Source organism: Cydia pomonella, chromosome 5 (assembly GCF_033807575.1).
Source record: "Cydia pomonella isolate Wapato2018A chromosome 5, ilCydPomo1, whole genome shotgun sequence".
In the NCBI taxonomy this organism is placed as follows: Eukaryota; Metazoa; Arthropoda; class Insecta; order Lepidoptera; family Tortricidae; genus Cydia; species Cydia pomonella.
In genome coordinates this window covers 9,901,256-9,928,888 of record NC_084707.1, presented here as the reverse complement: position 1 = coordinate 9,928,888, position 27,633 = coordinate 9,901,256, and the positions used below count along the sequence as shown (strand labels likewise).

General features: G+C 38.5%; 2 protein-coding genes across 2 annotated transcripts; both read right to left on the bottom strand.

The window, feature by feature from the left end:
• Positions 1-476: 476 nt before the first annotated feature.
• LOC133517694 (long-chain fatty acid transport protein 4-like) lies at positions 477-25,362 on the bottom strand. Its single transcript, XM_061851062.1, has 12 exons — positions 24,884-25,362; positions 23,635-23,785; positions 22,749-22,986; positions 21,815-22,067; positions 18,405-18,606; positions 11,612-11,722; positions 11,209-11,290; positions 10,250-10,380; positions 8,111-8,261; positions 6,897-7,054; positions 3,955-4,108; positions 477-1,863 (listed from the first exon to the last, which is right to left on the bottom strand). Exons 1-12 carry the CDS (start codon positions 25,045-25,047, stop codon positions 1,703-1,705), a joined length of 1,956 nt encoding a protein of 651 aa, XP_061707046.1. The 5' UTR covers positions 25,048-25,362; the 3' UTR covers positions 477-1,702.
• Positions 12,294-18,382, bottom strand: LOC133517693 (uncharacterized). Its single transcript, XM_061851060.1, has 2 exons — positions 15,792-18,382; positions 12,294-12,367 (listed from the first exon to the last, which is right to left on the bottom strand). The coding sequence occupies exons 1-2, from the start codon at positions 16,652-16,654 to the stop codon at positions 12,355-12,357; spliced, it is 876 nt and encodes a 291-aa protein (XP_061707044.1). The 5' UTR covers positions 16,655-18,382; the 3' UTR covers positions 12,294-12,354.
• Positions 25,363-27,633: the final 2,271 nt, after the last annotated feature.

Genomic DNA, 27,633 nt, shown 5'->3' with positions numbered 1-27,633 from the left:
CGGACACTGTCAAAGTAACCTTCACACTTTCAAGTAAGGTTTACATTAGCTCTGTTGCGCCCGGGAGCTTGGCGTTTGAGTGATGTTTGTGTTTAAGACATAAAGCGTTCAAAGGGTTAATAACTATTGTTTGCGGAAGTGTTTTTAAGCCCTGACGCAAAAAGAGAGATGTTATGTGTATATGTTTGACGCCAATGTCTGTCTGTGGCATCGTAGCTCTCCAACGGATGGACCGATTTCGATGCGGTTTTTTTACGTGAAAGTGAGTTTCTTTGCAGTGGTTCTTAACTGTGTTTGATAGAAATCGATCCAGCGGATTGAAAAATATCAGCTCTTTTCATGAAATGGATTCCATTGAAGTATATCGTAGGGTTTATATTTATTCATTAGTTATGTGAGATGTACTTAGAAGTATGAACCTACTGGACAGTATACCTAAAGGGAAAATCTCTGTATCGAATATAAAACGAAGCTCAGAAAATATATTAACTGTATTCCGACCACATGACTTACAATTAATTAAACATCTGTACAATACATAATTATAAATATAAGGTTTTAAAAGACAAAAATAATGCTGAAAATAAATTCTTACAAATGCGGTCAGTCTTACAAATTTATTGGATTCATGCTTTTTTATTGTGTATGTACCTTAAAGAAAAAAAACATTGATTATGATTAGTATCGCTTTAAGCATAATATCACAATACATACAAAATTACAGTTTTGCATTGACACAATTAGGGTAATGACAAACAAATATTCATTAATGTTCATTATGGTAAACTATTACTTAGAATAAGCAAATAATAAATTAACTAATTTCTATGAAGGGGATGAAATTGTTAGAAATGTTTCGAATTTTCAAAGATGCCTAAGTAACGTACCTAATATGTGTCTAGTTTCCAGTTTTTGACCAAAACCAAAGGGAATAAACAATAAAATACATCCCAAACACCGATTAAAACTAACTTTTTCTTACCTACTTGAGTACCTACTTACTAAGAAGTTGATGTAAAAATTGCTGTCGTGTACGCGTTTTCTAGCACGATGAAAAATAGGACATCTATTTGGTTTCCTTAGAATAATCAAGGACATCAAGGTAGTTGATATTCACGAACCTACGTTTTTAGCAATTTTCGCCTCAACTATCTATCGAGAGCCAAAAACAAATAATTATTTGAGGCATTTGAGTAATTCGTCTTCATATCACAACCGCTATCTATCTTAATCGAGACAGATCTAGAAAGTAAGTACATTCAAAAGCATGAGATAGCAAAAATATAATTTCTTAGTAATTTTCTTTTCTATTAGATGCTTCAATAAAACGGGCAATGTACAGAGTAAAGACAAACATGTGCAAGTAGCCTGATTATGAAGGAAGCTTATGATATTAAACGTGTCTAAATTTTATTGATATTGTTATAAAAGCATAATTAAAGACAGGTATGTTGTAGTTGGATGTGTTGTAATATATTACTGAGATACAGCCACCGAGTACATTGTCTGTTTTAACCAACAATTTCTAATATTTTAACTATGGTTAAGTATTAAACTCAGTGCGGTTCATTGCTTATAATCAACATTTAGTAAACTTTTTCATAAATAAAGTAAGGACGCCACTCACTAAAAAGGTTATAAAACTACCTTCACGTCTAAACCAGACGATACGTAAAAACATCTTTTACTATAAAATTCCTCTTCATATTCTTATTTGTCCTTTAACAATTTTTTCATACTCTTCCGAGCCTAGCGGTAGGTACCGGCCCAACTTCGAGTCGAGGTAGTACAGCTTGTCTTTCTTCACTAGGGCAGGATCGAAACCTTCTTTTTGCAAGTCAGTTTTCTTCATTTTAAATGTACCTGAAAAAATAAACATGCTTTAACTTGTGTTTTAATGCAAATGTGTCCAAAAATCTGTAAAATATTTGATATTTCAATTAACTTGTTAGTAAGTTTACGAGGTTACAAAGGGCAATGGTAACAACAGATTTTAACAAAAAAATAAATCACAGCCGTCAAAACAAAAGATAAATGCATTTTAAGGTAAATATATTGTACAAACAATATGCGGAACATAGTGATAATAAATAAACTCGGACTTCGAACAAGTTAATAACCTTGTGTTATTGATTTATCAATTATTGTTGTTTACTAACAATGTAAACAAACACGGGTGACGGCCGGTCGTGTCTTCTCTAGCTTCGAAGAAATGCTTGTATTTTGCGTCAGATTTCATTCATAATTTTAAAAAAATCGGCCTAAAAACCTAAGAAAAACCTCCTTTACGTAGTATTTTAACTTATCACCATAATGTTATTATTATATTATTTAATTCTGTTTCGTATCTGTTTATTTTGTGTCGGTACACACTGCACAAGTGTAACAAGGATTACAAAGGCAGTCTTTATGTTTACTAAATCACATGTTAAGCTTCATTCTGTCTCACAACGTCCAATCAAGCTTCTAAAGGCTTACCTAAATTGAAAGCATACCACTCTACATATACCTATTACTTTTATAGTACAATTTTTTATAGGTGACTTGTCACCGCGGACTTCGAACAAAAAGCCGCCATGCGACAAGATCCCATTTAAAAAAAAATGTTTACTCTTACTTGCTAGAGAGAGTTATGGTTGAGAATCTACCTATTCGGATAATCTCTCGTATGCTATTGGAACATGGGTCCATGCAAAAGGCAGTTGTTCGAAGTTATTTTAATTAAAGTTTTGCACTCTTCGATTGAGAGAGAGAAAAACATTGTCCCGAACAGTTTCATAATTCGTTACGCTACAAAACTCCACACTGTTAACTTACAGTCGTAACTCGTAAATCTTATTGCAAAAACATAAGGTAGAAGTTGGTAATAAATGTTGTTGTTAGTGTTAGTGCGTGTGGCAGTTTATTTGAAAACAAAGGCAAGTTATTTGCTTTTACATTCTCCGCGTTTCTAAAATAACATAGCATTGTCATGTCAAACACACAAAATTTACAAAACACTTTTCTATTGTTGCTGCTTAATGTAGATGTAAACTGTAAAGCCAGCTGCTTTACAGTTTTTTTAGCGATGTCTTTGAGTTGGGATAGTAATAGTTTGTTAGCACTTGGGCAATATCGTTTCTGTGTCTTAAATTAAGTATCCTTTTGATCATTTTCCTGAACCTACAAATCTTACGATGTACCGATTTTCCGGTTTCTTGTTCTTTTGCGATCTCGCACGAGGTTCCTCAGGTTCAAAGTATTAAAACACTCTTATTTCATTGGATTCATGTTTTTATACTGGTCATAAATGTTTCACGCCCTTAAGAGGGACGTGATCGTCCATAGAAAAAATAAAACGTTTTTCCACTTCTAAATATTTTCCATTCTCCATGTTTCTTTAGTATGCTATTGACACAATGAGAAACTAGGTTTATAGGTTTTCCTAGTCTTCAAAATTTGCACAACAAAATTATTATTTTTTTCAAAAAAGTGAAACTTATAAACCTAGAATATATTCAGCTGAAGCGATCGACATCATCAAAGTCATTTGTTAAAAGACTTAGTTAGTGGAAACCGTTTTCTCCCGAAATGGAATTTCAATGAAAAATTACCGTTATTTCGTTAAATTCGAAAAGCTATTCTTTCCTCTTAATATGTGATATGAGTCATCGGCACACAAAGTCCCGAAAGTTTGTCTTTAAAATAACCCACCTGTCATGGCCATGCACGCGTGACCCGCATGAAGACCGAGCCATTGCCGCTCGGCTATAGGTCCTTGAACAGGTCCTGCGACTTGTCTAGTGCTCAGATCCCTATTAAAGGGAGTATGAAACCTTATAAAGGTCGAGCGGAAATAGTTGGGCAGATTCAAGCCAAGTTTGACATACACTACTAATTCAAAGTTAAAGTTCTCTTTTTGTCCCTGTTGATAGGTAGTGCATCGAGTTTAAGTTAGGTTTGTAGTAAGCCTACCTGTCATGTCCATGCTGGGCATGACGCGCATGAAGACGGGGCGGGCGTAGCTGGGCAGGTCCTTGGCGAGGTCCCGCGCCAGCCGGTCCAGGTCCAGGGTGCCGGCCACGTCCACGATGCCGCACATCCCCGCGCGCCCCTCCGTGTTCGGAACCTGTGCATTCAGATGTTGGCCATTAACTCCTTCACTCTCATTCACCTCCCGCTGTCGTTATATCTGATCACGCAATTACGTACAAAATGTATGGAAAACGACTGGGAAATGCTGAACCTTGAGGGATTTTGGCTTATTCAGCTTAGACAGTTAGTTCGATCTGATCTAGTGTAAAAAAAACCGGCCAAGTGCGAGTTGGACTCTCACAGGAAGGGTTCCGTACCGTTATCTATAAAAACGGTCACCCATCCAAGTACTGACCCCGCCCGACGTTGCTTAACTTCGGTGATTGGATGAGAACCTCGAGATTGGAAAGAAATATTTATTTTATGCTGTTTTTAGTATTTGTTGTTGTAGCGGCAACAGAAATACATAATCTGTAGAAACTTCAACTGGCTAACTATCACGGTTCATGAGATACAGCCTGGTGACAGACGGACGGACGGACGGACAGACAGCGGAGTCTCAGTAATAGGGTCCCGTTTGACCCTTTGGGTACGGAACCCTAAAACTCGAAGAATCCGGGTGTCAGGTAAAGAGAAAAATATATTCATATAGAAGTGTCAAATGTATGAATTTGGCAGCTGAAATAGTATGTCCTCAATCATTACTCGGTAACTTGGGTGTTCAAAAGTTGAAGTTTTCAATTCAGTTACCACATGCCATGGGCGCCGTATAATGCTAGATAGTTCCGCTGTCGAACTCTAAACACAATTTTATCCACAATTTGTACACAGACATAATAATGCTTTTTAGGGTTCCGTACAAAAAGGTACAAAAGGAACCCTTATGGTGCGACGCTGTCCGTCCGTCTGTCACAACGCTAAATATCTCGATAACCACTTAAGCTATCGATTTGAAATATGGAATAGTTATAAACAATGCTAACCCAGACACAATAAAATATATATTTTTTATTTTGATGAAGGAAAATGTGAAAAAAATTATTATTAACACTACTATACATTTTACAGGAATTATATTAGCAGACCTCTATCTTGATAACTGTTTTATTATTAACAAAATACATTTCCGAGTTCAGTTTGCAATTTAACCAACTTTACGTTTGTTTATTCCACTTGAAATTTCTAAGAGATTACATTATATACACCTTTTTTCACATAAAATAAATTGAAATGGGTTCACATTATAGAGATGATCGAAAAATCATTATTATATTACGGGACAATAATATGGTGAAACTCGACAGAGGCAAAACGAGTTTTAGTTATTCAAAATCGCGCACTACATATCCTGGCCGGAGTGAATGATAGACACTCGTCTAGGGGAGAGTCCATTCAACGGGACGGCTGAGAACTGTTCCCCGCCGTATGGCCTTAGCTAAAAAAACCCTCGTGTGATAGTGAACTGTGTGATCAGACATTCAAACGCCGATTGAGACATTTTTTGTTGGATAGACCGTTGTATTCTGTTAGTGAATTTATGAACGATGTATAGATTTTGACGATCCTCTACAGGAGATACTATCTTGACATTATTTTAAAATCCTAGTATCCTGTATTCATTTAATTTTTGAATTGATATTTTATTGATTATGTTTTCGACGATCATAAAATCATAATATGAATTCTTGTAGATTGACATGCTTGCAAATTATAATGTAATCTGTATTATGAAATAAAAACTTTGGCTCAGCGATCCAAAAAGAATCTTGGCCTCCGAAACGAGAGAACGCCACCTGTCCCGATCCAGCGCGGTTTCCTGCCATGAATTGGCATTCAGCATTATCAAATAAATAAATCTAAATCTACGTGCATTCACATTACATCGTGCAAATTAGTTATACAATTTGCCGATAGATGGCACTGTATACTTAGTATAGCTTCTGATCAAAAGTCTTTCGCCTTTATAGTAACAAGAGATAATTCAAAGTTTGAACGGAACCATCGGTACGCGAGTAAAACGAACTGACACTAGACCGGTTTTCTTAATTTTAATAATGCTTACGAACTAATTTGATAAATCCGCAACGTAGGTTTCGTCAGGTGGGTACAACCATAAATCAGCAACAGGTGTCGTCGTTACACACAAACAATACATCTATCCGCAACAGGCTTCGCCATTTCCCCTTATGTTATCTATTATATTAATTAAATTAAATAAGCCTTTAACTCACGTATGAAAAGGGCTAATTCGATTATTCGAATATTTGACCTGTTTTGATATTCGGATATTCGGCCGCAATTTTTTCGAAATTTCGAATATTTTTTATTACTCGAAAATATCTATTTCATCCGCTATAGTTACCGTTTCTGTGTGTTTTGCCGGTTATTAATAATGAATAAGGAACGGTATATATCCAAATGCGAAGGAAATAATATTATTACTGTATTCCTCTCGATAGGCTTCGTGAAATTACAGCTAAACCTAACTCAATTTCAATTTATTTTTACTGTGCGGCTAATGCTTTTTGTAAGACTGTAAATACAAAGCAACGTTACGTAGATTTTAAGTCAAAGGGTCATTCTCTTTATTCAGTACAAGCGTACCTAAAGCGAATATTCGAAGTTAAAACTTTGGCCCTTCTCGCAATTCGCAAATTTTATCATACCCAACCCATTTAACCGTGCCCCTTTAGCTAAGGAATAATCTACCTAGTACTCCCAGTAGTCAGTCAAATTTTTCCGGAATCAAATTATTGTAAGCTTGAAAGCATTTATAGACATATATATCGCCATTAAAAATTTCAATATCTACCCTAATGTATCGCCGCATAAAGCAAAACGCTGCAATTGTCGGTCGTTATGTGATGTCCTGTAGTATTTACCTCGACTCCGTAGACGACGGCGTCCCTGTGGGCGGCGGCGCGCGACACGGCGGCCTCCACCTCGGTGGTGCTGACGTTCTCGCCGCGCCAGCGGAACGTGTCGCCGGTTCGATCTCGGAAATACAAGTAGCCCAACTCGTCCGCCACTAGGATGTCACCTGGAACATACCCACGGATTTATAATGTCCCGAATGTTCTGCATTGCCACATTTGAATTTATACGTCCGTCATGGTGGTGAAGAAGCTTATCATGGATTAAGGCAAGTTTAGCTGCACTTAGCTCGTTTTTTAACATTAGAAAAAAAGGGAAGTAACCTGACATGTCTGTTTAAAAAAAAACGTTTTTAATAATCAGTAACTATTACTTATGAAAGAAAAATAATGAAAATGATCTTATATGATTTATAATTGTTACATATTTACCGTGACTTATTTTTCAAAAGCGTTTTTTATTTTTCAATAAAAAGACACATCAAAATCGTTTATCTTCTTTCTAATGCTGAAAAAACGTTACCGGTTTGTTAAAAGTGTGTGGTAGTATTGACGCTATGTGTTTGTGATACTTTTCCATTCATATCAAACTGAGACTTTTACCTATGCCATTACTGTTAAATTTCGAGTGCCGAGTCGTACTGCTGCTTCATTCGAACTATACATTTACGGTCAATGACGACAATGTAATCAGTTATTGTATATAGTACCTATTCTATAGATTGAGAACACGTCTCGCAAGAACTTCTTGTTGGACACGGACTTGGTGTTGGTTAAGACCCGAGTCCTTTGAGTCCTCTGCTTTGAAACTCAGTTTTTCAGACTCACATATTTAGTCTAAATTCGAGTTCTTATTAACTTGTTAGAGACTCGAGTCTTTTGTAGGGACTTGAGTCCTTTTCGGAAAACTCTCAATGTATTGTTTAAAAATTTCGAAATGCCTTGTCTTTAAGTAATAAGTTAGTTATAGCACACAAATAATACAATAACGCAAAATTTCTTTACTTTTATTTAGGTTAAACCTATGAAATTGTTGACGGAGTCTTTATTCGGAGACTCGGAAGTTTTTTAAGCGTCGAGATTCGTAAAAACGAGTCGAGTTCTTCAAATTCAGACTCAAAAGACTCGAGTTCCTACCAACCCTACACGGACGTGCCCACATTGCTCAGGAAGACGCGCGCGGGGTCGTTGAGCGAAATCATGTAATTACACGCGATAGTTACCAGAGATGAACGCCGAGTCTCCCCTGGCGAAGACGTCTCTGACGATCTTCTTGTCGGAGGCGGACTTGTCCACGTAGCCCAGGAAGGCGCGCGCCGGGTTGTTGGCCGAGATCTTGCCGATGAACACGCCCGGCTCCTCGGGCTCCGCTAACTGGAAACCATTATTAACACTTAAGAGGGGGCGTAAAAGCAAGTATTTAGAAGGAAACAAAAGATATGGCGCGCCGCGCGAAACATGCGACGGAAGATTTGACGCTTTAGGGCGGTTTCAGACTAGCGTATTTTTACGCGCGCATACGGTCGTTTCGACGGCACGAGATTATACGCACGTCACATTTCCCTACATTTCATTTTCACGAGCTTACGCGCCCACTTAGCTTACGCCCGTGGGGCCTAAAATCATTGTAGATTACCCATTAGAATAACCCCTTTCAAGGAATACGGCGAATGTCCAATCACCCTGTAATGCACGCGACGTCTAATTCAGCTGTCAAACTCAAAGCAAAAAAAAAGTCAACAAAGTTACATTTTACACGTCTTTAACCCTTTTACCGCCGATCTTTAACCCTTTGGCCCACCTTCGTGCTTTCCGAAAAGGTTCACAGTGACAAGCCGCCTACGATAGGCGTAGCGTTCAAAGAGTAACTTTTTGCTTTCGACTACTGGATATGACTTCTTCTTCAAGTATTTTTTTCTCGGGTATAAGTATTCCTTTATGATTAGAATAGAATATAATAAAATTATTGTAAAACTAACTATACAATAGCATACACAAAAGGTGTCTAGAGAGCCCCAAACTAGGCTGAGCCTGTATCTTGGGACTCACCAATAAGAGTGTGTAACCGTTGGGCCATTGGATAAACTAAACCTACTCGTAACCTAAAATTATATTTCAGGGTGAGACTGGGTGACAAGGTGTGAGCGTTGTGCTTTTGAGGGTGTGTACATAAATAACTTCATAAACGAAAAATATTTTGCAATTTTTGTTCAATAATCACGTTGAACAACACGAAAGTAATTTAGGAATGTAAAATCCGCAATTTTTTGTACGATTTTTGTAAAAAAATATTCGATTTTATAAACGTAAAACGTTAACACTTTTTTATTGCCCTAATATATACTAAACACTTGTAACAGATTCCTTATGTTATAAGGAGAAAAAAAATGTATTGCAACTATACAGTTGTTTAGGGCAAACGCGTTTAAGTATACACTTACAACGCATTTTTTTATTTTTTTACGGCATAAATAGCGAAAAACTTATTCTTCATGATTCTTTTGCACACATTTTGGCGCAGCCGTGAGCGAAATGACGTCACATCACGCTCGCTTTCTGTATGGAGCGTTTCAACCCGGAGCGGGCGCGCCGCATTTACTTTTGTACTTTGTAAGTTCCTCAGGGTACAATCCATACAATAGATATCAGAATTATTAGAGACATTTGAATCTCACAAGAAGTAGATTCGATTTCCATATTCCAAAAAGTTCATGCATGAAGCTAATTGTGCAACTGCAGCACTCTCTAGTACTTCGTTGTAAATATAATATGTTTTTTGTTATGTTGAACGCAGACATTAGATGGCGCTGTCTCGATTGGTGCTACTTTGTTGCATTCAATTACTATTATAAAGTTTATAGTGTGATTCATGTTTGCGTGCGGTTAATCTTATCTAATCTATTTTTATCGCACAACGACTTCATCTGTTTCATAATGATTTCGTAATTGTTTTTCTATCACACATAAATCACGTTCATACGTGATTTATGTTATGAGTTATGAGATATGTTTAGAATAAACTTGGTTTCATTGTACCTTAATTTCGTTATTCCCTTTATTCGTTTTTTTAAGTATTGTAATTGAAATTTGCATTGTTTTTTCGAAAGAAACTTGAAAAAAAACGAGTCGTTTGGAAATTTTCCCGTATTTTTCCGGGTTGTTCCAACTCTAGTCACAATACCTAAAACTCATATTACCTACACTAAAAATTACTGCTATGTATCGTCTTTAATTCCAGTTATTATTTAATTTAAAATCGACGCCATGTTTCCTAAGAACAGATGTGGCTATCTCTCATAGTTTCTGACTTCTTCACACTGACCGTTTTGGATTGATCCTGTATAATAATAAGGTAAATTTACCTGACAAAGTCCGTTAGCGTCCCGGACGGGCTCGCCGGTCTCCTGGTCGACCTTTATGATCGCGATCGGGTACACCTTCGGAATGATCCTGGACACGAAGCCGATGGCTCCGGGTTTGCTGTCGATGTTCACTGAAGCATCAAATATTTTGATTTAACCATAGGTCAAGAAGCGTACTAATATAATCAGGCGATTTTAAACCTTATCCCGTTATGATACAGCTGAATTGAGACTAATATTTACGTATTATAATTATCTAGGAAATTTCGTACCGGCTAGGAGTTTTTTTTTTATCGTATTTTTACCATTGGTATCAACTAAGCAAAACAGCCGTTCGCCAACAAACTGTCAAGCAGTTTGGCGAAAAAATATGTAAAAGGAATTATTCTGTGTATTTCTTATTGTGTATTTAAATAAAAAAAAAAAAAAAAAAAAGTAAGTATAGGGAGCGTGCATGAACTCTAGGAGGCAGCACAGGAGCCGTCAGATTTTTGGCGCGAGGCGTAAATGTGATGTTTTTTGTTCCGATGTAGCCCACAAGATGGCAGAACCTACTATGCACAAGAAAACACGTGACGTGTACATGGGCATATTTATGGTTTCGATTCAGGCCACAAGATGGCAGACCCTCCAACGCGCACGGTCCCTATATTGAACATTATACTGATTTTGTTGGTAAAACTGGTATGAAAATTATTTTTTATCAACTTTTACTAAAGTAAGGACGGGAAATTTCGGACATTGACCCGCCTGATCCTATCTCTATCGCACGCATTTGAATATATTGCTGTCCCGCTCGCACAGTGGCAAGGACGCGCGAGAGATAAAGATAGGCACAGGCGGATTAATGTATGAAATTCTTCATGCTTAGCGTCTTTAGTGGTAAACACTGGGAAAAAACACCTCAGTAGTTACCACCAAATTCAAGTGACAGGTGTGTTAGTGGTAATGTTACCTACCTATATTAGCGTTTCCTTCGGTTGCCCCATAAAATTCAGCAACGTGTTTGATATTGAACCTTGTCACGAAGTCGTTCCAGATCTGTAATGTGTGCCACATTTCTTTTAATACGCCTTATTATTCTCAAACATTCGAATTTTACATTACATTTTCGTCATATCTGCTTATTTCTTATGGAACATGAGGTGCAGGATACGATAGCGCAGATGACTTTGTAAACATAATTCCGTGAATGTCTAACGAAGCCATACTCTTAGCAGCAGCTATGTATAAAGGAAAATGAGCTCGCATTCCTTTGGCTCATGAATAATTTGTTCTGCATTGTTTGTATGATTAACTGTAATCCTCTCAACACGTACCTTTACAATTAATTAATTACTTATTATTTTCTTTAGTTCTTACCTGAGGGCGCATGCCGTTGCCAAAAATCGTGCGAACGGAGTGCTGCTTGTCGGTCGGCGCGGGCGGCGTCGCCAGCACGTAGCGGCACATCTCGCCAATGTAGTGCGCCACCTGTCGACAATATAGTGAAGTCATCGTCAACATCATAGGTACGCACTCACACTTAGATAGCTCCCGCTCCCGCCCACCGTAGCGCGACAGAAACATAGCTTCAAAAATTCGAGATTTGAAAAGTTGCTCAGCTAGAAATTGCTCTGAAGAGCCTGGCGAAGTCAGTGATTTAAAATAATTTGCTATTTTCAACTCTATTGCAATGCTGCAAACATTCAAATCGAACGACATAGGCACAGCTCTTCAATTTAGTGTGCGAACTATCGACAATATGGAAAAGTTGGTGATTTAAAATGTTTTGCAGGTTTCGACTCTGATTCAATGCTGTAGGATTTTAAATCAACATGTATGAAGTCAACATGTTCGTTTACATAGTTGCGATGCGATGCCGATACGAAATAAATATAACTATTAATTAATTAACCATTTATGGAGTCTATTTTAAATTCAATATATCTTTGGCCTTATTTGTGTGTGTGTCCAGATATTCTGTTTGACCATTGAACCAGTGGCCTTGCCCGCTAATTATCTTGACAACTTGTCGTGTTTGGGAGCGAATGATACGACCGGCTTGCTTCAGAACTGGTTTATTACTGTCTTACATACTTGCATACATGACACTCCTCCCACGCTTATTCTGGGAACCTGATAACAAATAAATAATCACTAGGTAAACACCGTGGACAACAGAAAACTTACAAACTAAAACTTGTAATTTACAACCTTATCTCTAGGGCGCAAGTTAATGCGGCGAGCGCCAGACTCACACATTGCCGCGTTATCATTATCAGTAACAACAGCTGGTGGCACGGAGTCCGTAGGCTCCGTACAAGCGGTAGGAACGGTGTTGGCGTGTGAGTGTCGCGCTTCCGTTATCCCCTCAGCGTTTACATTTTGCTCGAGGCCTGAGTGGGGCGTCGCAGATGCCGAACCTGCGATCAGCTGTTCGTCCCCTCCCGACATAATAGAATCGGTAATGGCGCCATCATCGCATTCAAAAAATTCGTCATTTATTTTATGTCGTTCGCTTGTATTTGAAGGGTTAGGTATTACCGCTTCCACTTCTGCGGAATGTGGGTGTGGCTCAGCAATACTTAACCGAGACGGTTCTGAGTTAATATTTGGTGACGACAAATCTGAGTAATCGTAATCAGAACTGATCGGTGCATAATAACGTCTTAATTGATCAACATGGCGTTTGCATATGCCGAGACTGTTCACAAATACTGTATACATTCTATTACCTAACTTATTAACAATCCTACCTAATAGCCAAGTAGGTCTTTGGGATATATAACAACGAACCCAGACATCATCTCCAGCCTCAAAGAATCTACACCTATTTGTGCCAACATCCAGAATTGATATATTAAGCTTTTGTTTAGGTAAAATTAAATGCAGACGTGTACGCAAATCTCGACCAAACATCAATCTAGCCGGTGAGTCACCGGCTGCGCAGTGCGGCGTACTACGGTATTCAAATAAGTACCTTGCTAATTGCTTATTTATTTCCATGATCGACGAATTTGAATTTTTTTGTAATAAGCATTTTAACATCTTCTTACACAATTTTACATATATCTCGGCTTGGCCGTTGCTGCAAGCATGATAGATAGGAGAAGTTAGATGTTTTATGCCATTAGACCGACAGAACTTTTTAAATTCCTCGTTACTAATTTTTGGATCGTTATCCGATACAATTAATAACGGATACCCAAACACGTAGAATAACATGGCTAATTTACTAACTAGTGTCTTGGTGGATAAATCATTCATATATATGCATTCTACCCACTTACTATAGCTATCTACTACAATAAGAAATACTTTCTGATCATATTGAGCGTAATCGATGTGTATGCGCTCCCACGGACCAGACGCACGCGGCCAGGGGCGGAACTCTGCGCGCGCGGGCGCGGCGCGTAGTGCGCTGCACGTACTACATGAGAGAACCATGCGTTCGATTTCCGAATCGATACCCGGGAACCAAAACTTACTCCGTGCTAAATTTTTAGTTTTTACTACGCCGAAATGACCCTTATGTAACTCCCTAATCAATTGTTCCCGATATATTTGTGGGATAACAATCCTATGTCCGCGTAAAACACAGCCGTCCTCCACGTCCAAATCATTTTTACAATTATAATATGGTAAAATATTTTTACACTTTATCTTACGTGGCCATCCGAAACGAATGTATTTAGATACCGTCCGCAGTACCTTGTCTTTCAATGTAGCCTCCTTAATATCATCGAACAGAACGGGCAGTGTACTGTCTGTAATGAAATTAAGATATGATCCGCCCCTGCAAATGTCCTGTTCGCTATCTGTGTCAATGGGTGACCTTGAAAAGTAGTCCGCTATGGCATTCTTTTCACTTGTTATATATTGGATTTTATAATTGTATGCGGACAGGAAAATTGCATATCGCTGTAACCGCGAAGCCGCCATAATGGGAATCCCATTTTTTTTTCCAAATATGGCTAACAAGGGTTGATGGTCAGTCCTAAGAACAAAAGGTATGTCACGACCATATAGGTATTGGTGGAAATGCCTAACACCGAACACTATTGCCGCGGCCTCTTTATTGATCTGGCTATAGTTTTTTTCACTCGCAGATAAGGACCTTGAGGCAAATGCGAGCGGTCTCTCTTGACCCTCGTCGCCTTGCGCTAGCCAAGCGCCGAGGCCCCCGGGGCCCGCGTCAACTGTGAGTACCAGACGTGCAGCGGGATCAAAATGAGTCAGTACCCTATCAGAAGCTAGTTCTCGCTTTATCGTTTTAAAGGAATTTTCGTGCCTATCATTCCACACCCAGGGAACGTCTTTACGAAGTAACTCGTGCAACGGACTCAGTGTGGATGCGGCGCTAGGAATAAAATTACGATAGTAATTTATAGCTCCCAGGAACCTTTGTACATCCATTACATTTTTAGGGGTAGGTGCCCCTAAAATTGCTTCTGTCTTTTTAGGACACGTTCTAATGCCATGCCTGTCGATGACGTAACCTAGGTATGTAACACTTGGGCGGAAAAATTCGCATTTGTCTTTTTTTAGCCGTAGGCCAGCATCCCGTAGTCTATGAAGTACCTCACGCAATCTAGACATGTGTTGTTCCCTAGTACTGCCTGTGACGCAAACATCGTCAATCCAACAGGACACGCCTTCGATACCGGCTAACAACGTCTCCATCGTCCTTTGGAAAATGGCCGGCGCATTGGCCAAACCATAGACGAGGCGGGTGTACTTAAATAGCCCCCTTGACGTATTTATGGTAGTAAGCTCCTGAGATTTATCCTCGATAGGAAACTGGTTGTATGCGTCACTGAGATCAATCTTAGTATAAGATTGGCCTCCTCCTATTTTCGCGAAAACTTCCTCAATTCGCGGCATTGGGTACCTATCCACATGCATGTCCTTATTCAAAGTTACCGAATAATCTCCTGCTATACGCACTTTACCGTTAGATTTTAAAACGGGAACTATAGGCGTAGCGTAGTTTGAAACATTTACCGGTACCAAAATACCTAACTTGACTAACCGTTCAATTTCTTCTTCTACTTTACTTTTTATAGCAAAAGGTACAGTTCGGGCTTTAAAAAACTTAGGTTCGGTATTTTCCTTAAGACTTAACTTTATTTTAAATTTATTGAATGTGCCTAAACCATCCTCCCATAATTCGGCATACTCATTAATCAAATTTTTCATATCGGTTTCATCATTATGCACCGACAGCTTATTTGTCTGTATTGGACGCAATTCAAATCCAAATTTGAACATAAAATCACGACCTAAAAGCGGTGGCCCTCCGTTCTCAACAACGTAAATGTTAATCTGATTTATAATACCTTTATAGCTAATATCAACTGTAAAATAACCCAAGGGCGTGATTTTGTGTCCATTATACACACATAATTTTATATATGTCTTAATTAGAGGTTGTTTTGAAAATTGAGCCATATACATTTTTTTTGAAATTACAGAAAGCCCAGAACCGGAATCGAGTTCCATACTAACTTCTTTATTATTTATGTTTACACGCAAAATAATAGGAGCATAATTTTCATACCTTAGATTAAAGAGTTCACATTCCTTACAGTCTTGACATGTAGTATCCGAATCTTGTCCTTGAGTTTCCACACAATTAACCCGAACTTTACACACTTTCTTTAAATGCCCTTTTTCACCACACTTCTGGCAACGCAAACTTTTATAGCGACACTTATCACTATTATGATTTTTCATTCCACATACGAAACAACGAGGAACATCGCTATCGCGCTGATATTTCGAACTGGAGCCCGAGGTTGCGCGGCCGGGCGCGCGGCGGTCGGGCCCGTCGCTCGACCTCCCGTCGCTGCCTACCCGAAACACCGGCTCCTGCTTCACTATCACATCAGCGCCAGATGTATCCACCTTTTTTGCCTCGCGTGCGCACTCAGCCTTCTCCGCAATTTCCAGTGCCTTTGCGAAGGTCAAACTTTTACAATCTTGCTCAAATAACTTGTCCCTTTCGTGGCCCATGCCCAACCCGAGGACGAAACGGTCCAGCAGAACCATCTCTAAGGCGGAACCGAATTCGCAGTAGCATGCGAGACCCCTTAATCGCGCCGCCCAGTCACCTAGGGTTTCACCAGGACTTCTTGTAGCACCGTAGAATTTTGCCTTCTCGACGAACGAGCACTGCTTGGGTTTAAAATGCTTATCGAGTACGTCAACCAATTCTTTGTACGTTTTCTTTTCAATGTCATCTGGATATACGAGATTACGTAACAGCCGGTACGACTCATCCGAAAAGTATGTTAACAGCACTGCACTTTTATTGTCATCCTCGATGGAATTCAAAAGCAGGAATTTTGTTAACTTCCCCTTAAAAATCAACCAATCGCCCGTTTTGTGGTCGAAAACCGATAATTTGCCTAGAAACGACATATTTTATTTATTTATTTTTTAACTCGCGGGTAACTTTACAAATCACAACTCGTCAGCCAATGTCGTGTTTGGGAGCGAATGATACGACCGGCTTGCTTCAGAACTGGTTTATTACTGTCTTACATACTTGCATACATGACACAACTTTTACTTGATAAACATTACGATAAATTAATTATTAATGAATTTGATGAATTAATCGGATGAAGATATTCTAATTCTACATATTTGCGTCCTCGTTCACTCTACATCTACATCGGCGTGAGTTTACAATTGCCTCTCGTCAAACCGGTACCATGCATAGACATGCAGGCGTTTTATTGCAGGCTATGTATTTTATCCAAGTTGAGTTGTGCAGGTACCTATTTACTATCAAGGATTTCTGGAATCTGGAAACGTTTTATGGAAATGTATATTGTCCTCTAATTTGTATCATGCATGAAAACTTTACACTCCTTGCATCGTTAATCGGTTTAAATACTTTAGATAGCATGGTTGTGGGCCGTTATAGAATTGTACGTACGAAAAGCTGCGTTTTCCATATATAACGTGAGCAATACCAGCACTTCACAATGGCGACCCATAAAAAGATTAAGAGCTCTTGCTAGAATTCGGAAATCTTAAAAAAAAATTTCTATATATTTGTTTACATATACGTATATATATTAGTACAACATTGACCTCCACAGAGTTCACACATCTGACAACCGCATACCGACCTATACTCGTAATCGGCCGTTCACCGGACTTCTTATCATCGCGCTGCCAGAAAAAATACGGAATTCCACATTTTATTTTTGCCACGAAAGGCCAGATTTCTTGCTCTAAAATTGTATTAAAAAAACAACTGTGTACAAATAATGTTGACTACATGCACATAAGTTTGTGGGTATGGTTCGTCGTAGGAGGTTACTGCTTAGAATTAAGTAGCGACCGCAGAGGTCAACATTTTTAGGTTTATTTGTGTCCAATGACAGCGGCTTTTCTTACATTAAATACAATATACACCTATAAATTAAAGTATTTGACCTACCTATCCCATAAAATGCAATATCTACAAGCCTTTTGATGAGACTAACTACTGAAAAGGAAAAGAAGGTGAAATAGGAGTTCCCTAAATGTTCAAGGTAAACGGACCCAGCTAACGGTAATTAAAGATTCAAGGCTGCTGCTAGTTACTTAGACACAACTTACGACGATAGCGGTCATTATTTTATAAGTAACACTTCGTTAACTTAGGTTCATAAGTTCTTAAGCCGACAACTCAATGAAAAGGATATTAAGGATTGAAGATTGCGTCTTGACTCTAGGGTAATGACTAATGTAATCATGTCCCTCCCTAACGCATTACACGTTGTCTTCGTTCTTTTGATAGTGCCTCAATTACTGCTCGGAGGGTGTATTACCTTTTTTTTGTATGATAACATCTATTCACATCTGTTTCCGACGAGGACTAGTGCGATTTGCGAATACACATCTCGGAGCGCGCTTGAATATCTGAGTAACTGGATTTTCACTGGTTAATTTTGGGCGATAAGAAATATCTCGGAAAGTAAGCCTTTCTTGTACGATGTTTAGGCGCCAGAACGACTAAATGCGCATCTGCGCTCTCGCCTTAGCAATTATTAGCTTATAGCCATAAGGAGATCTCGCCAGTGTTAATGCCAAGACATTCAAGGAAGTTCCAAATCTGTGATGATATAAGGTAACATACGTAAAGAAACGAAGCCAAGCTAACGAAGCGTCTTACCGTAGCCTTGTATTTGATGCAGTCCGGGAAGTACTGCGAGGCGGAGAACTTGGTCTTCACAGCCACAGTGCAGCCAAATAGCAGGGCTTGGCCGACACTGATGACGCCTCCCGCGGTGTGGTACAGAGGCAAGGGGCAGTACACGGTATCGTCAGACGTGATGCCGCCCAGATAGTGGAGGCCGGCTGCCATGAATACGAATCTGGGGCAAAATATAATAGTTTATTTAATAAATGTAATAGACAATACTAATCAGTGAAATAAGCTTACTCTTTTCATTTCAATGAGTTCGTTTTAACCTTTAGCCACCCCCAGAGGCCTATAAAAAGGTCTCCCATTTCATTTTATTTTGAATCTTTATTTTGATAAATCAAAATTACTTTTGTCTTTTCAAGTTTTGGTGTCTGAGATGCCTGGGCAGCTAGAGGATAAAATCATTGATTTTACTGTTTAATTTTGTAAAAGTGATTTCATGTCGGCTGTGAAACAATTTAATTTATGTGTAGGAAACAAACCGTATCCTAATGTTAACCTTTCGTATGCCTTTCGCTGGCTGGCTACGCCCTTGCTCGTACGCGGATTTCCGATCCGCGGATCCACGAGCTTAACGATACGAGAGACGAGAGCTTAATAATGTGGTATGCAAAAACACCGGAACTAGGATAACCTTTTATCAGGCCTTTTTTCTTTTTTGACAGAGAGTATCCCGCCTTTTCGCCGAAAATTGTATTGCCGAATTTCACTTGCCAACCAACTTTTCGCAGGCGTTTCATTTGGCCGAATAAATTTTACCTAATAATTATTTCGCAACCATTTCATTTCCCAACCCCATAGTTGGGAAATTAAAATTGCGTACCAACCTAGTTAGGTTAGGTTGGATTATGTACTGAGGTGACATGCTTGCGAGCCCCCTGCACCCCCCTTAACGGCATGGACGGAAACGCCGCAGGGGAGGTTAGTGGGTATTCTCCTCCTCCCCCTCTGAATAGCAGAGGGGGTTATGGAAGGAGCGAGTCCCACATACCGCCCCCCCCAATGGGCTTCCCTCGCCTGGGGGGCGATGATGCGTAAATGCATTCACCCCTGCGACACCAAAAAAAAAAAAAAAAAAAAAAAAAAAAAAAAAAAAAAAAAAAAAAAAAAAAAAAAAAAAAAAAAAAAAAAAAAAAAAGGTTGGATTATGTAAAGTTGAGAAATGAAATTCGCCCAAATGAAACTTATGCGAAAAGTTGGTTGGCAAGTGAAATTCAGCACGACAATTTTCGGCGAAAAGGCAGAGAACCAGGTCCTTATAAATTTTTTTGTAGTTATTTTTTGTATCGTATCGTAGCGAAAATAACATAAAATTATTACAAAGCTAAACAAGACTTCACCGATTCCATTGCATAGTTCTCTCATTTTACGTAACAAGTCCTTGAACTTAAGTAAGTAGGTACATACATACACCGTGTCCAATAAGTTCGAATACAGTTATGATCCTTAATAAAATAAATTTACGCGTAGTTTATGTTATGAAAATTATATTAAATGAAAGCCACATTTATATACAATATTTACAACAAATGTTTTGGAATAACTCCACCTTTAACTTTTTTTACAAGTTTCAAACGTTTCTCAAAAGAGTCACAAGCGGCACGCACCGCATCCATCGGCATATCGTCCCATATTTGCATGATAACCTTTTTAAAATGGCTCAGGTTTGCGACTTTATAATTATTTAGTTTCGAGAGCATGTATGACCATACGAAATAATCTAGTACGTTTAAATCTGGAGAACTTGGTGGCCATTCAGTTTTCGGCAAAAAATCGGTCAAATTAGCCTTGCACCAAGCTTGAACAGCGTTTGCCGTATGCGACGGAGCTCCGTCTTGTTGGAAAACATAATAATCGTCTGCAAACATATTTTTTAAATTTGGGGCAACATTTTTCTCCAAAACCTCCGATTTATAGTATGCCGCATTGATTTTGACGCCTTTATCAATAAAAACTAGAGGCAGTTTGCCCCTCTTACAAAGAGCACCCCAAACCATCACTGATGGTGAGCTCTGGAACCTAGGCACATTCTTTTCATACTCTGGAATGTCTTCTATCCGTGCTGCCCACAACCGGTCGTTCTGGGCGTTATGAGGCTGCTCTAACATAAAGAGTTTCTCGTCTGAGAAAACAAATTCGTCACCTGCGTGCCAAGAAAGTATGGTGCTACATCTTTCTACTCTCTTTTTCTTGGTTGCATCTGAAATGCCATGTACTTTTCGTTTTTTATAAGCATGACATCCAAGATCTTTTTTCAATATATTATGTACAGATCCCCTGGAAATTTTCAGATCAGCAGCTAATTTTCTAATAGATCGGTGTTTTTTCCGCCGAATTCGCTCTCTTATAGCCTTTACCACTTTTTCAGTTCTAGCTGAGCGGGGCCGACCGGATCTTTTCCTGTCCTCTGTAGAAGAGATCTCTTTATACCTTTTTATAGTAGTATAAACCAGATTCCGTTTAATTCCATGCGGTTGTAACGCCTTGAATATAGCACATGGCCTGTCGCCTTTAAGGAATTTTCTAATAATTTCTTCACGAACGTACTTCATCGTGTATTCAAGCCAAACTAAAAATACGTGACTCATGAAATTATAGTACTATGTTTATGTCAATATACTTTTTAAATTAAAATAAGAATTTTATATCCAGCGATCCGTATGTCTATACAGCAAGTGCTAAAAGTTTGTATTCGAACTTATTGGACACGGTGTAGTGTAGTATACCTACCAATATAAATGCTAATGTACAGACATCAAAAACAACTTTAATATAGGGTAAACAATTACGAGTAACACAGTGTTTTTTTAAATGAGCCGTTTATCTGCCGAAGCGAAACACATCTTAAGTTGAGATTTAGGTCTAGCTCTAGAATAAATATTACCTTTAAATATAAATATCTTCAGCTCAATATTTTTTCTTGTTAATCTATCTGTCTAAAGGCTCTAGAATCTAGATACATTTTTATAGCCATATTAAATATTTAACGAGCCTGAACATTGCATGTAAGGTAGGCTAGGTGAAAGCATCTGGCTATAATTGAGACCAGAAGTGAAAGTCGCGCTTTACATGTCTGACTAAAATTATATATGAACATGAACTATTCTCTGCCCGCGACTTCAACCGCGTTGATATCCTAAGACTATATCACCCTTCTTCCATCGCTCTTATTAATATTACCGCACTAACTTCATGCCCCATAAGGGAGTGAACCTTAAAGGATGACTCCTTGAAGGATAAAAACAAAAACTTAAAAAGGTACATATCCAGGTTGCATTATAGGCTAGCTTATTATGCATGTATGCCAAATCTCTGTTCTGAAGGTATACAAGCATTGAAACCCTTGAATAAAGTAATGATTATAATTTTAGACAAACCTGGAGCTTGAAATAACGGCGGCCTTAGGCAATCCAGTGGTGCCAGATGTGTAGATGTATAGAAGTTTTCCATGGAAGCCATCAGCATCAGCCAAAGACCACGGAGCAGGCGGCGTGGTCTCCAGTAAGGACGTCAGGTCGGCTATCTGGTCGCCGCTCGATTTGGCCTCAGGGTTGGCGCTATTGAGGGGCCGGTGAACAAACTTGAATAATTTCAGTGATGGACTCAATTGACCTGCTACCTCTTGAATTGCTGAAACACATACATTTTTACTAGCCTCTTTCTTTCCCTACTACTTTTATTTTGGAAATCTATTGTATGCAAAATAATAATACATTTACGAGAAAGTAACTTAAGGGGCTTCTTCCTCGCGTTGTCCCAGCAGTTTTGCCGGCTCATGGGAGCCTGGGGTCCGCTTGACAACTAATCCCCAGAACTGGCGTAGGTACTAGTTTTTACGAAAGCGACTGCCATCTGACCTTCCAACCCAGAGGGTAAACTAGCCCTTATTGGAATTAGTCTGGTTTCCTCACGATGTTTTCCTCCACCGAAAAGCAACCGGTAAATATCAAATGATATTTCGTACATAAGATCCTAAAAACTCATTGGGTATACGAGCCAGGGTTTGAACCCGCGATCTCCGGATTGCAAGTCGCACACGCACACTCTTACCGTTAGGCCACCATCAGCGCTTCTAACTAACGTAACTTATTTAATTAATTTGAACAATAGACTAATAATAAAAAAACAATCATATCAGCCTTAAGTGTATAGTTCTGCTATAAATTAGGGAGGAGTCGCCTGCAAGGCCCAGCAAAGATGTTTGCTTTACGCATGAAAGTGGTGACTAATAATATTATATAAACAAAAAGCCAGTGATTACAATCAGTCACAACTTCATAACAATAGTCGCGTCAATTACGCAATAATTACCGGTTTGATATTCCTCTGAGAATATAACTACATCGCAATTAGCGACGTTGACGGAGTGTATTAACGCGTTGCCTCGCTGATTAGTGTTGATGAGCGGGCAGACCGCGCCGAGGCGGGCCGCCCCCAGCCAGATACTGGGCAGTTGAGGGCAGTTACTCATCAGGATGCCCACCACGCCGCCTTTCTTCACGCCTTGAGCTTTCAGCACGGCTGTCACGCGCAAGCTGAAGTCTTCAACCTTAAAAATATATTTATGCTATAATCACTCCGTCACACAATATTTTCCTTGAATGTGACAGAGTGGCAAGTATTGTTTTAATGACAGTTGCCCTACTTTAGTAACTAAGTAATTGTCACTAAAAAAGACAGATAGTTTAACAAAACTAAAATCAATAGATTATTACAGGACACCACTCCTGTCCATGTCATATAGGGTCAAGGCGGGAACAGTGGCTCATCGGACCTTAGATATGTGGCAATGGGCTCAGCTCAAACAGTCGCCTAGTCGCCAGAATATCCCTCTACACTGTAGCATCCATTGTTAGAATAACTATTGCTTGTCGATCTAAATCTGTTTGATTACTGAATGTTTCTGCTGTGGTAGCAGGGAAGCAAATAGTCTCTCTCTGTTTGAAATTAGATTGAGTGAGCCACTGTTCCCGCCTTGACCCTACTAAAGAAAACATAACCAGATGTGTAACATTGTCTTCAGCTTTGCCGTATAAATTGAAGTTGTTGGTTCAAATCCAGCCTCAGTCACTCTTTTGTTAGTATATGTCTATTTCATTTTAATCCTACAATATAGGTAGTATATTCAACTTCATATAGTCTATTTATAAGAATTTACCAGAAAATTGATAACAACATTCAAATAAAGATACAGTACCTCCTTAAAAGTCCACACTTCATCTTGGTGTAGAAAGCAAGGTTTGTTTGGATGACGTCCCACAGTTTCATGGAATGCATCAGGAATTGTCCAGTTCTTCTTCGCTAACTGCCTTGTCAACCATAGCAGTTTTATGTAGCATTTTAGGGCTCTAAAACCAATAACATCCAAGTTATGAGTATAATCAATCAAGAATTATAGCTTTTTTTATGACTCCTAAATAAGGCTAAAATGCAAATACAATTTAAACTCTACATACTCGTAGCGACACTCGAGGGACCTGACGTTTTTTGACACTATAGAGAGAAAGCTAAGCAACTATAGTCAACAAATGTCGAAATTATAGGAAGTGAATCGTTATATCGAGTGATGTTATACGGAGTTAACACTGTATTTGGAAATGAATCAGGCAGCATAGTACAGAGCATCAAAACAAACTGAGAAAAAAATGTTCTTAATGTCCTTAGCTATTCTGTTAATTAACATATATGTCATTTAGCAATAATAAGTTGTAGTTGTAGGTATTCACTTACATGTATAATATTTGTGCATATTAAATTGTATTTAATTGGAGGGAGGAGGCCTATACTCGAGAGAGGTTCTTAATATTCAAGACATAATTTATATATTTATTTGACAAATAAATTTTATGAAGATAATCTAATTACATTTCAATCAAATTAAGTAGTAATAAATGAATGACATAATGTAAAAAAAAATAGTGTATTTTTTAAAAAATATTTATGAATTTAAATAAATAATGTCTATATCTGATAATTCTCTTTTTATATTGTATCAATATCAAGGAATAAATGGCTTTTTTATTTTATTTTATTTATTATTTACTTATTCAATTGTATGTCAAAATACACAATAAGATAATAATAACATATTATTCTCACATTCCATTAAATAACATGACAACTCATGTCATTAAGCAATAATAAGTTGTATATATTGAATTTCATATTAAATATTTGTGTAAGTAAAAATACACAAGAATAAACAACATTTTACTGCTCATAAATAAAGACCTTATTCTCACAATAATATTTTTGGAACGTTTGTTCCTCATGATCTCATGTTTGTTGTAGAACAGGCTTATGAATACAAAGGTCAATTTGATAGTACAATGTTAATTTGGTCTATTACAGTTAACTTCAGTTTACTACTTGAATTTTAATTCCCATTGCCTAATTACAGCTGACTTTAATAAAGCAATGATGACGTGCATAATCGGGAAACTCACGCAATATCCCTCGGGGCAGTCCTTAGGGCGACGTAGCACCATCTCCAGTGGAACAAAGCAACATACAATAACACTAAACTAACAGATAATGTTAAGGTGGAGAGAAAGCCATAAAAGAGACAAACGGCACATGCCGCGATTACTGCGGCCCCGACGAGTAACATCGCGACTTGCTTTCGCCACGAGTAGCGGCTTACTGAGCGGCGACCCACGGTTGTAGCGGGAACCTGTCTTTAGTGGCCGATAACTAGATCGTAGCGCAGAATTCACGGACGCTCTTCAGTACCATTCAAGTGATAGGCGTTTGACCCAACGCACTTGATTATAATGACACCAGCAACTTCTCATTCATACTACGTATGTAGGGTGAAAGCAAATAGAAAAAGGTATTGTAGCAACAACTAAATTTTCGCTTTAATAATAAAAATACAGCTGAATTTTGATGTTGAGAGTTGGTTGACAGCTGACGTTTTATTATGACATTTTACTTTGACAAGTCCGTTGAGAATACGTTCCAAAATACGTTCTAAATTTTTTAACATTTTATCACGTTTCATCAAGTAACCTAAACCTTGGTCCTCCTACTCCTCCTAGTTTTGGCGTTTCGGCGTTGAGTCCTCTCAAGGGCAGTGATAAATGGGTCGCGTTTTATAAAAGGCTTGCTTGCATCTCTTTCTAACAGTGTTGTTAAAAAGAGAGGCCTACTATTTAAAGGCCCCTTATAGATAGCCAGGCCCCTCTTTCCCACTGGGCACTCGGCCTTGTAGATAGCGCGATAACTTTCTTTACATTGCGGCATTTAATCGATCGGTTGAATTTGTTGCCCTTACTTACAATTAGTGGGTAATGTACCAAAAATTGCACGAGCGCATGGCAAGGTCTATAGAGCCCTTCGCTGTCAATAAAAAAATATATTTGACTCACATTCACTGCCAGACAAAAAACGGCGCACTACCCCAGAAACCGGTGGTCTATAGCTGCGTACAAAACAACCCGCCCAGAGTATTATATTCTTTGATTTGACTTAACACTTTAACCCATAGATTATGGAAGGTAGAGGCCTCTACCTTCCATACTGGCGTCCACTCAAAGAGTATAATAATATATGTATCGTCCACTATTTAGGCTCGCCGAGGCGAATCGCAATAATTCGCCTTCTATACATTGACTATGAAACTGCGTCTATTGACCATACCATTCATAGTAATATTTTATTACTATTTAGATTAGATTCGCCTCGGCTAGCCTATTGGATGCCAGCCTTAACAGCGCCCTCTTGAAAATGGTCATATATTTCTGGTCGGGCTTTAGTTGGATGGTAGGATCAACTAGATGTGCTATACGCGTGCGCCCGTGAGGGACAGAACAGAACATACGCAATGCGCCAAATTAAAAACAGGTTTTAACCAAGTTAGGTACGTAATTTGATCTGGTTATTTGTTGTCCACCATAAGCCATACTAAAATTTACGGTACCTTAAAATGGGGGGAAAAGGGACAAAACTGACATTCAAACCTCGATAAAACTTTATTTTTACATGTGGCAAACAAACTGATATAAAGCCTGACCAGTAATATATAATCACGCGCCATATTGCGGAATTTTATTGGAACTAAAATTTTCATACTAAACTGAACTGTCACCTTATACAGGAGAATAACAGCGCCCTCCTGACAATGATCATATATTTCTGGTCCGGCTTTACATTATTCATAATAAATGTTCTGATCGTTTGAATTTTAGTTTTTTTTTAATGATTTTGTGTAGTTTTCATAACTTTAAAATAAATACGAAACGAAATAGTAGGAAATCCCAGCTCACCCGGCAGAAGGGGTGAGGAGGGATTTCCTACTAAGGTGAGTTTTGAAAATTGTTGGATCGTCACTTTGGGATTATGAAAATTATAATAGCTTGATTTGTTATTAGAATATATAATCTACGTAGCAGTAGCCTGTAAAAGCCAACAATCTATCATCCCTCCTCACCCCATTCATAACCCAACTGCCCTCGTAATCCCTACCCACCCTTTTACTTTAAGAAATTTAAAAAAAAAAACAAACAATCACAGCGCTTTCTCGGCTACTCCTATTGAAAGTTCAATAAGAGCATCGCGTTCATCTGCCGGCTCTACCATTTCATCTCTATACTTATTGTACCTCTATGACTTAACCATAGACACGCATTTTGTGAGAACCATAGAGTTAAGATATTGATAGTATAATTCTATAATTAGTCCAAGGTGAGAACCCTGAAAACTAAAAATCGTTCCCCGAATTTTCCTTATCATTTTTCTTTCATGTCCCTCTCATTAATTAATTACTTATTCGTTGTGTATATACCGTGCATGTGTAGTAGTTTTGTGTTTTTTTTTTAATGAAGTATAGTTCCTGAAGTGAGATGAAGACGAAGACGGACAGACAACCGTAATTCCATAAAGTTAAGATAGTCCAAGGGTAATTAATTAATTCATTTACATTACAATAAGAATTCAAATTGAATGTTGTCGTTAAGCTTATATCTACAATGGGTTTGGGTTTGGACAGCTAAGGGCATCCACTATCTTGCGCGGGAGCGCGTAACACGCCGGGTGCCGTTGTAGATAAAATCCGTTGCATGCATCCGCGCCAGTTAGCGTAGCTCATACTGTTTCTCGTAAACCCGCTCATCTACTGCGTGCAACGGCGCCAACTGGCGGACGCTATAACAGCTATAGTGGAAGAATCAACCTCAACCCCCAACCTGTTATTTTT

Coding starts and splice junctions, on each gene's coding strand:
- LOC133517693 (XM_061851060.1), bottom strand. CDS start 16,654: ATGTCGTTTCTAGGCAAATTATCGGTTTTCGACCACAAAACGGGCGAT.
- LOC133517694 (XM_061851062.1), bottom strand. CDS start 25,047: ATGTTACTCGTCGGGGCCGCAGTAATCGCGGCATGTGCCGTTTGTCTC. Junction 22,987..23,634: donor AAGTGTGGACTTTTAAGGAG/GTACTGTATCTT, acceptor TATATTTTTAAG/GTTGAAGACTTCAGCTTGCG. Junction 4,109..6,896: donor CCGTCGTCTACGGAGTCGAG/GTAAATACTACA, acceptor CTGAATGCACAG/GTTCCGAACACGGAGGGGCG.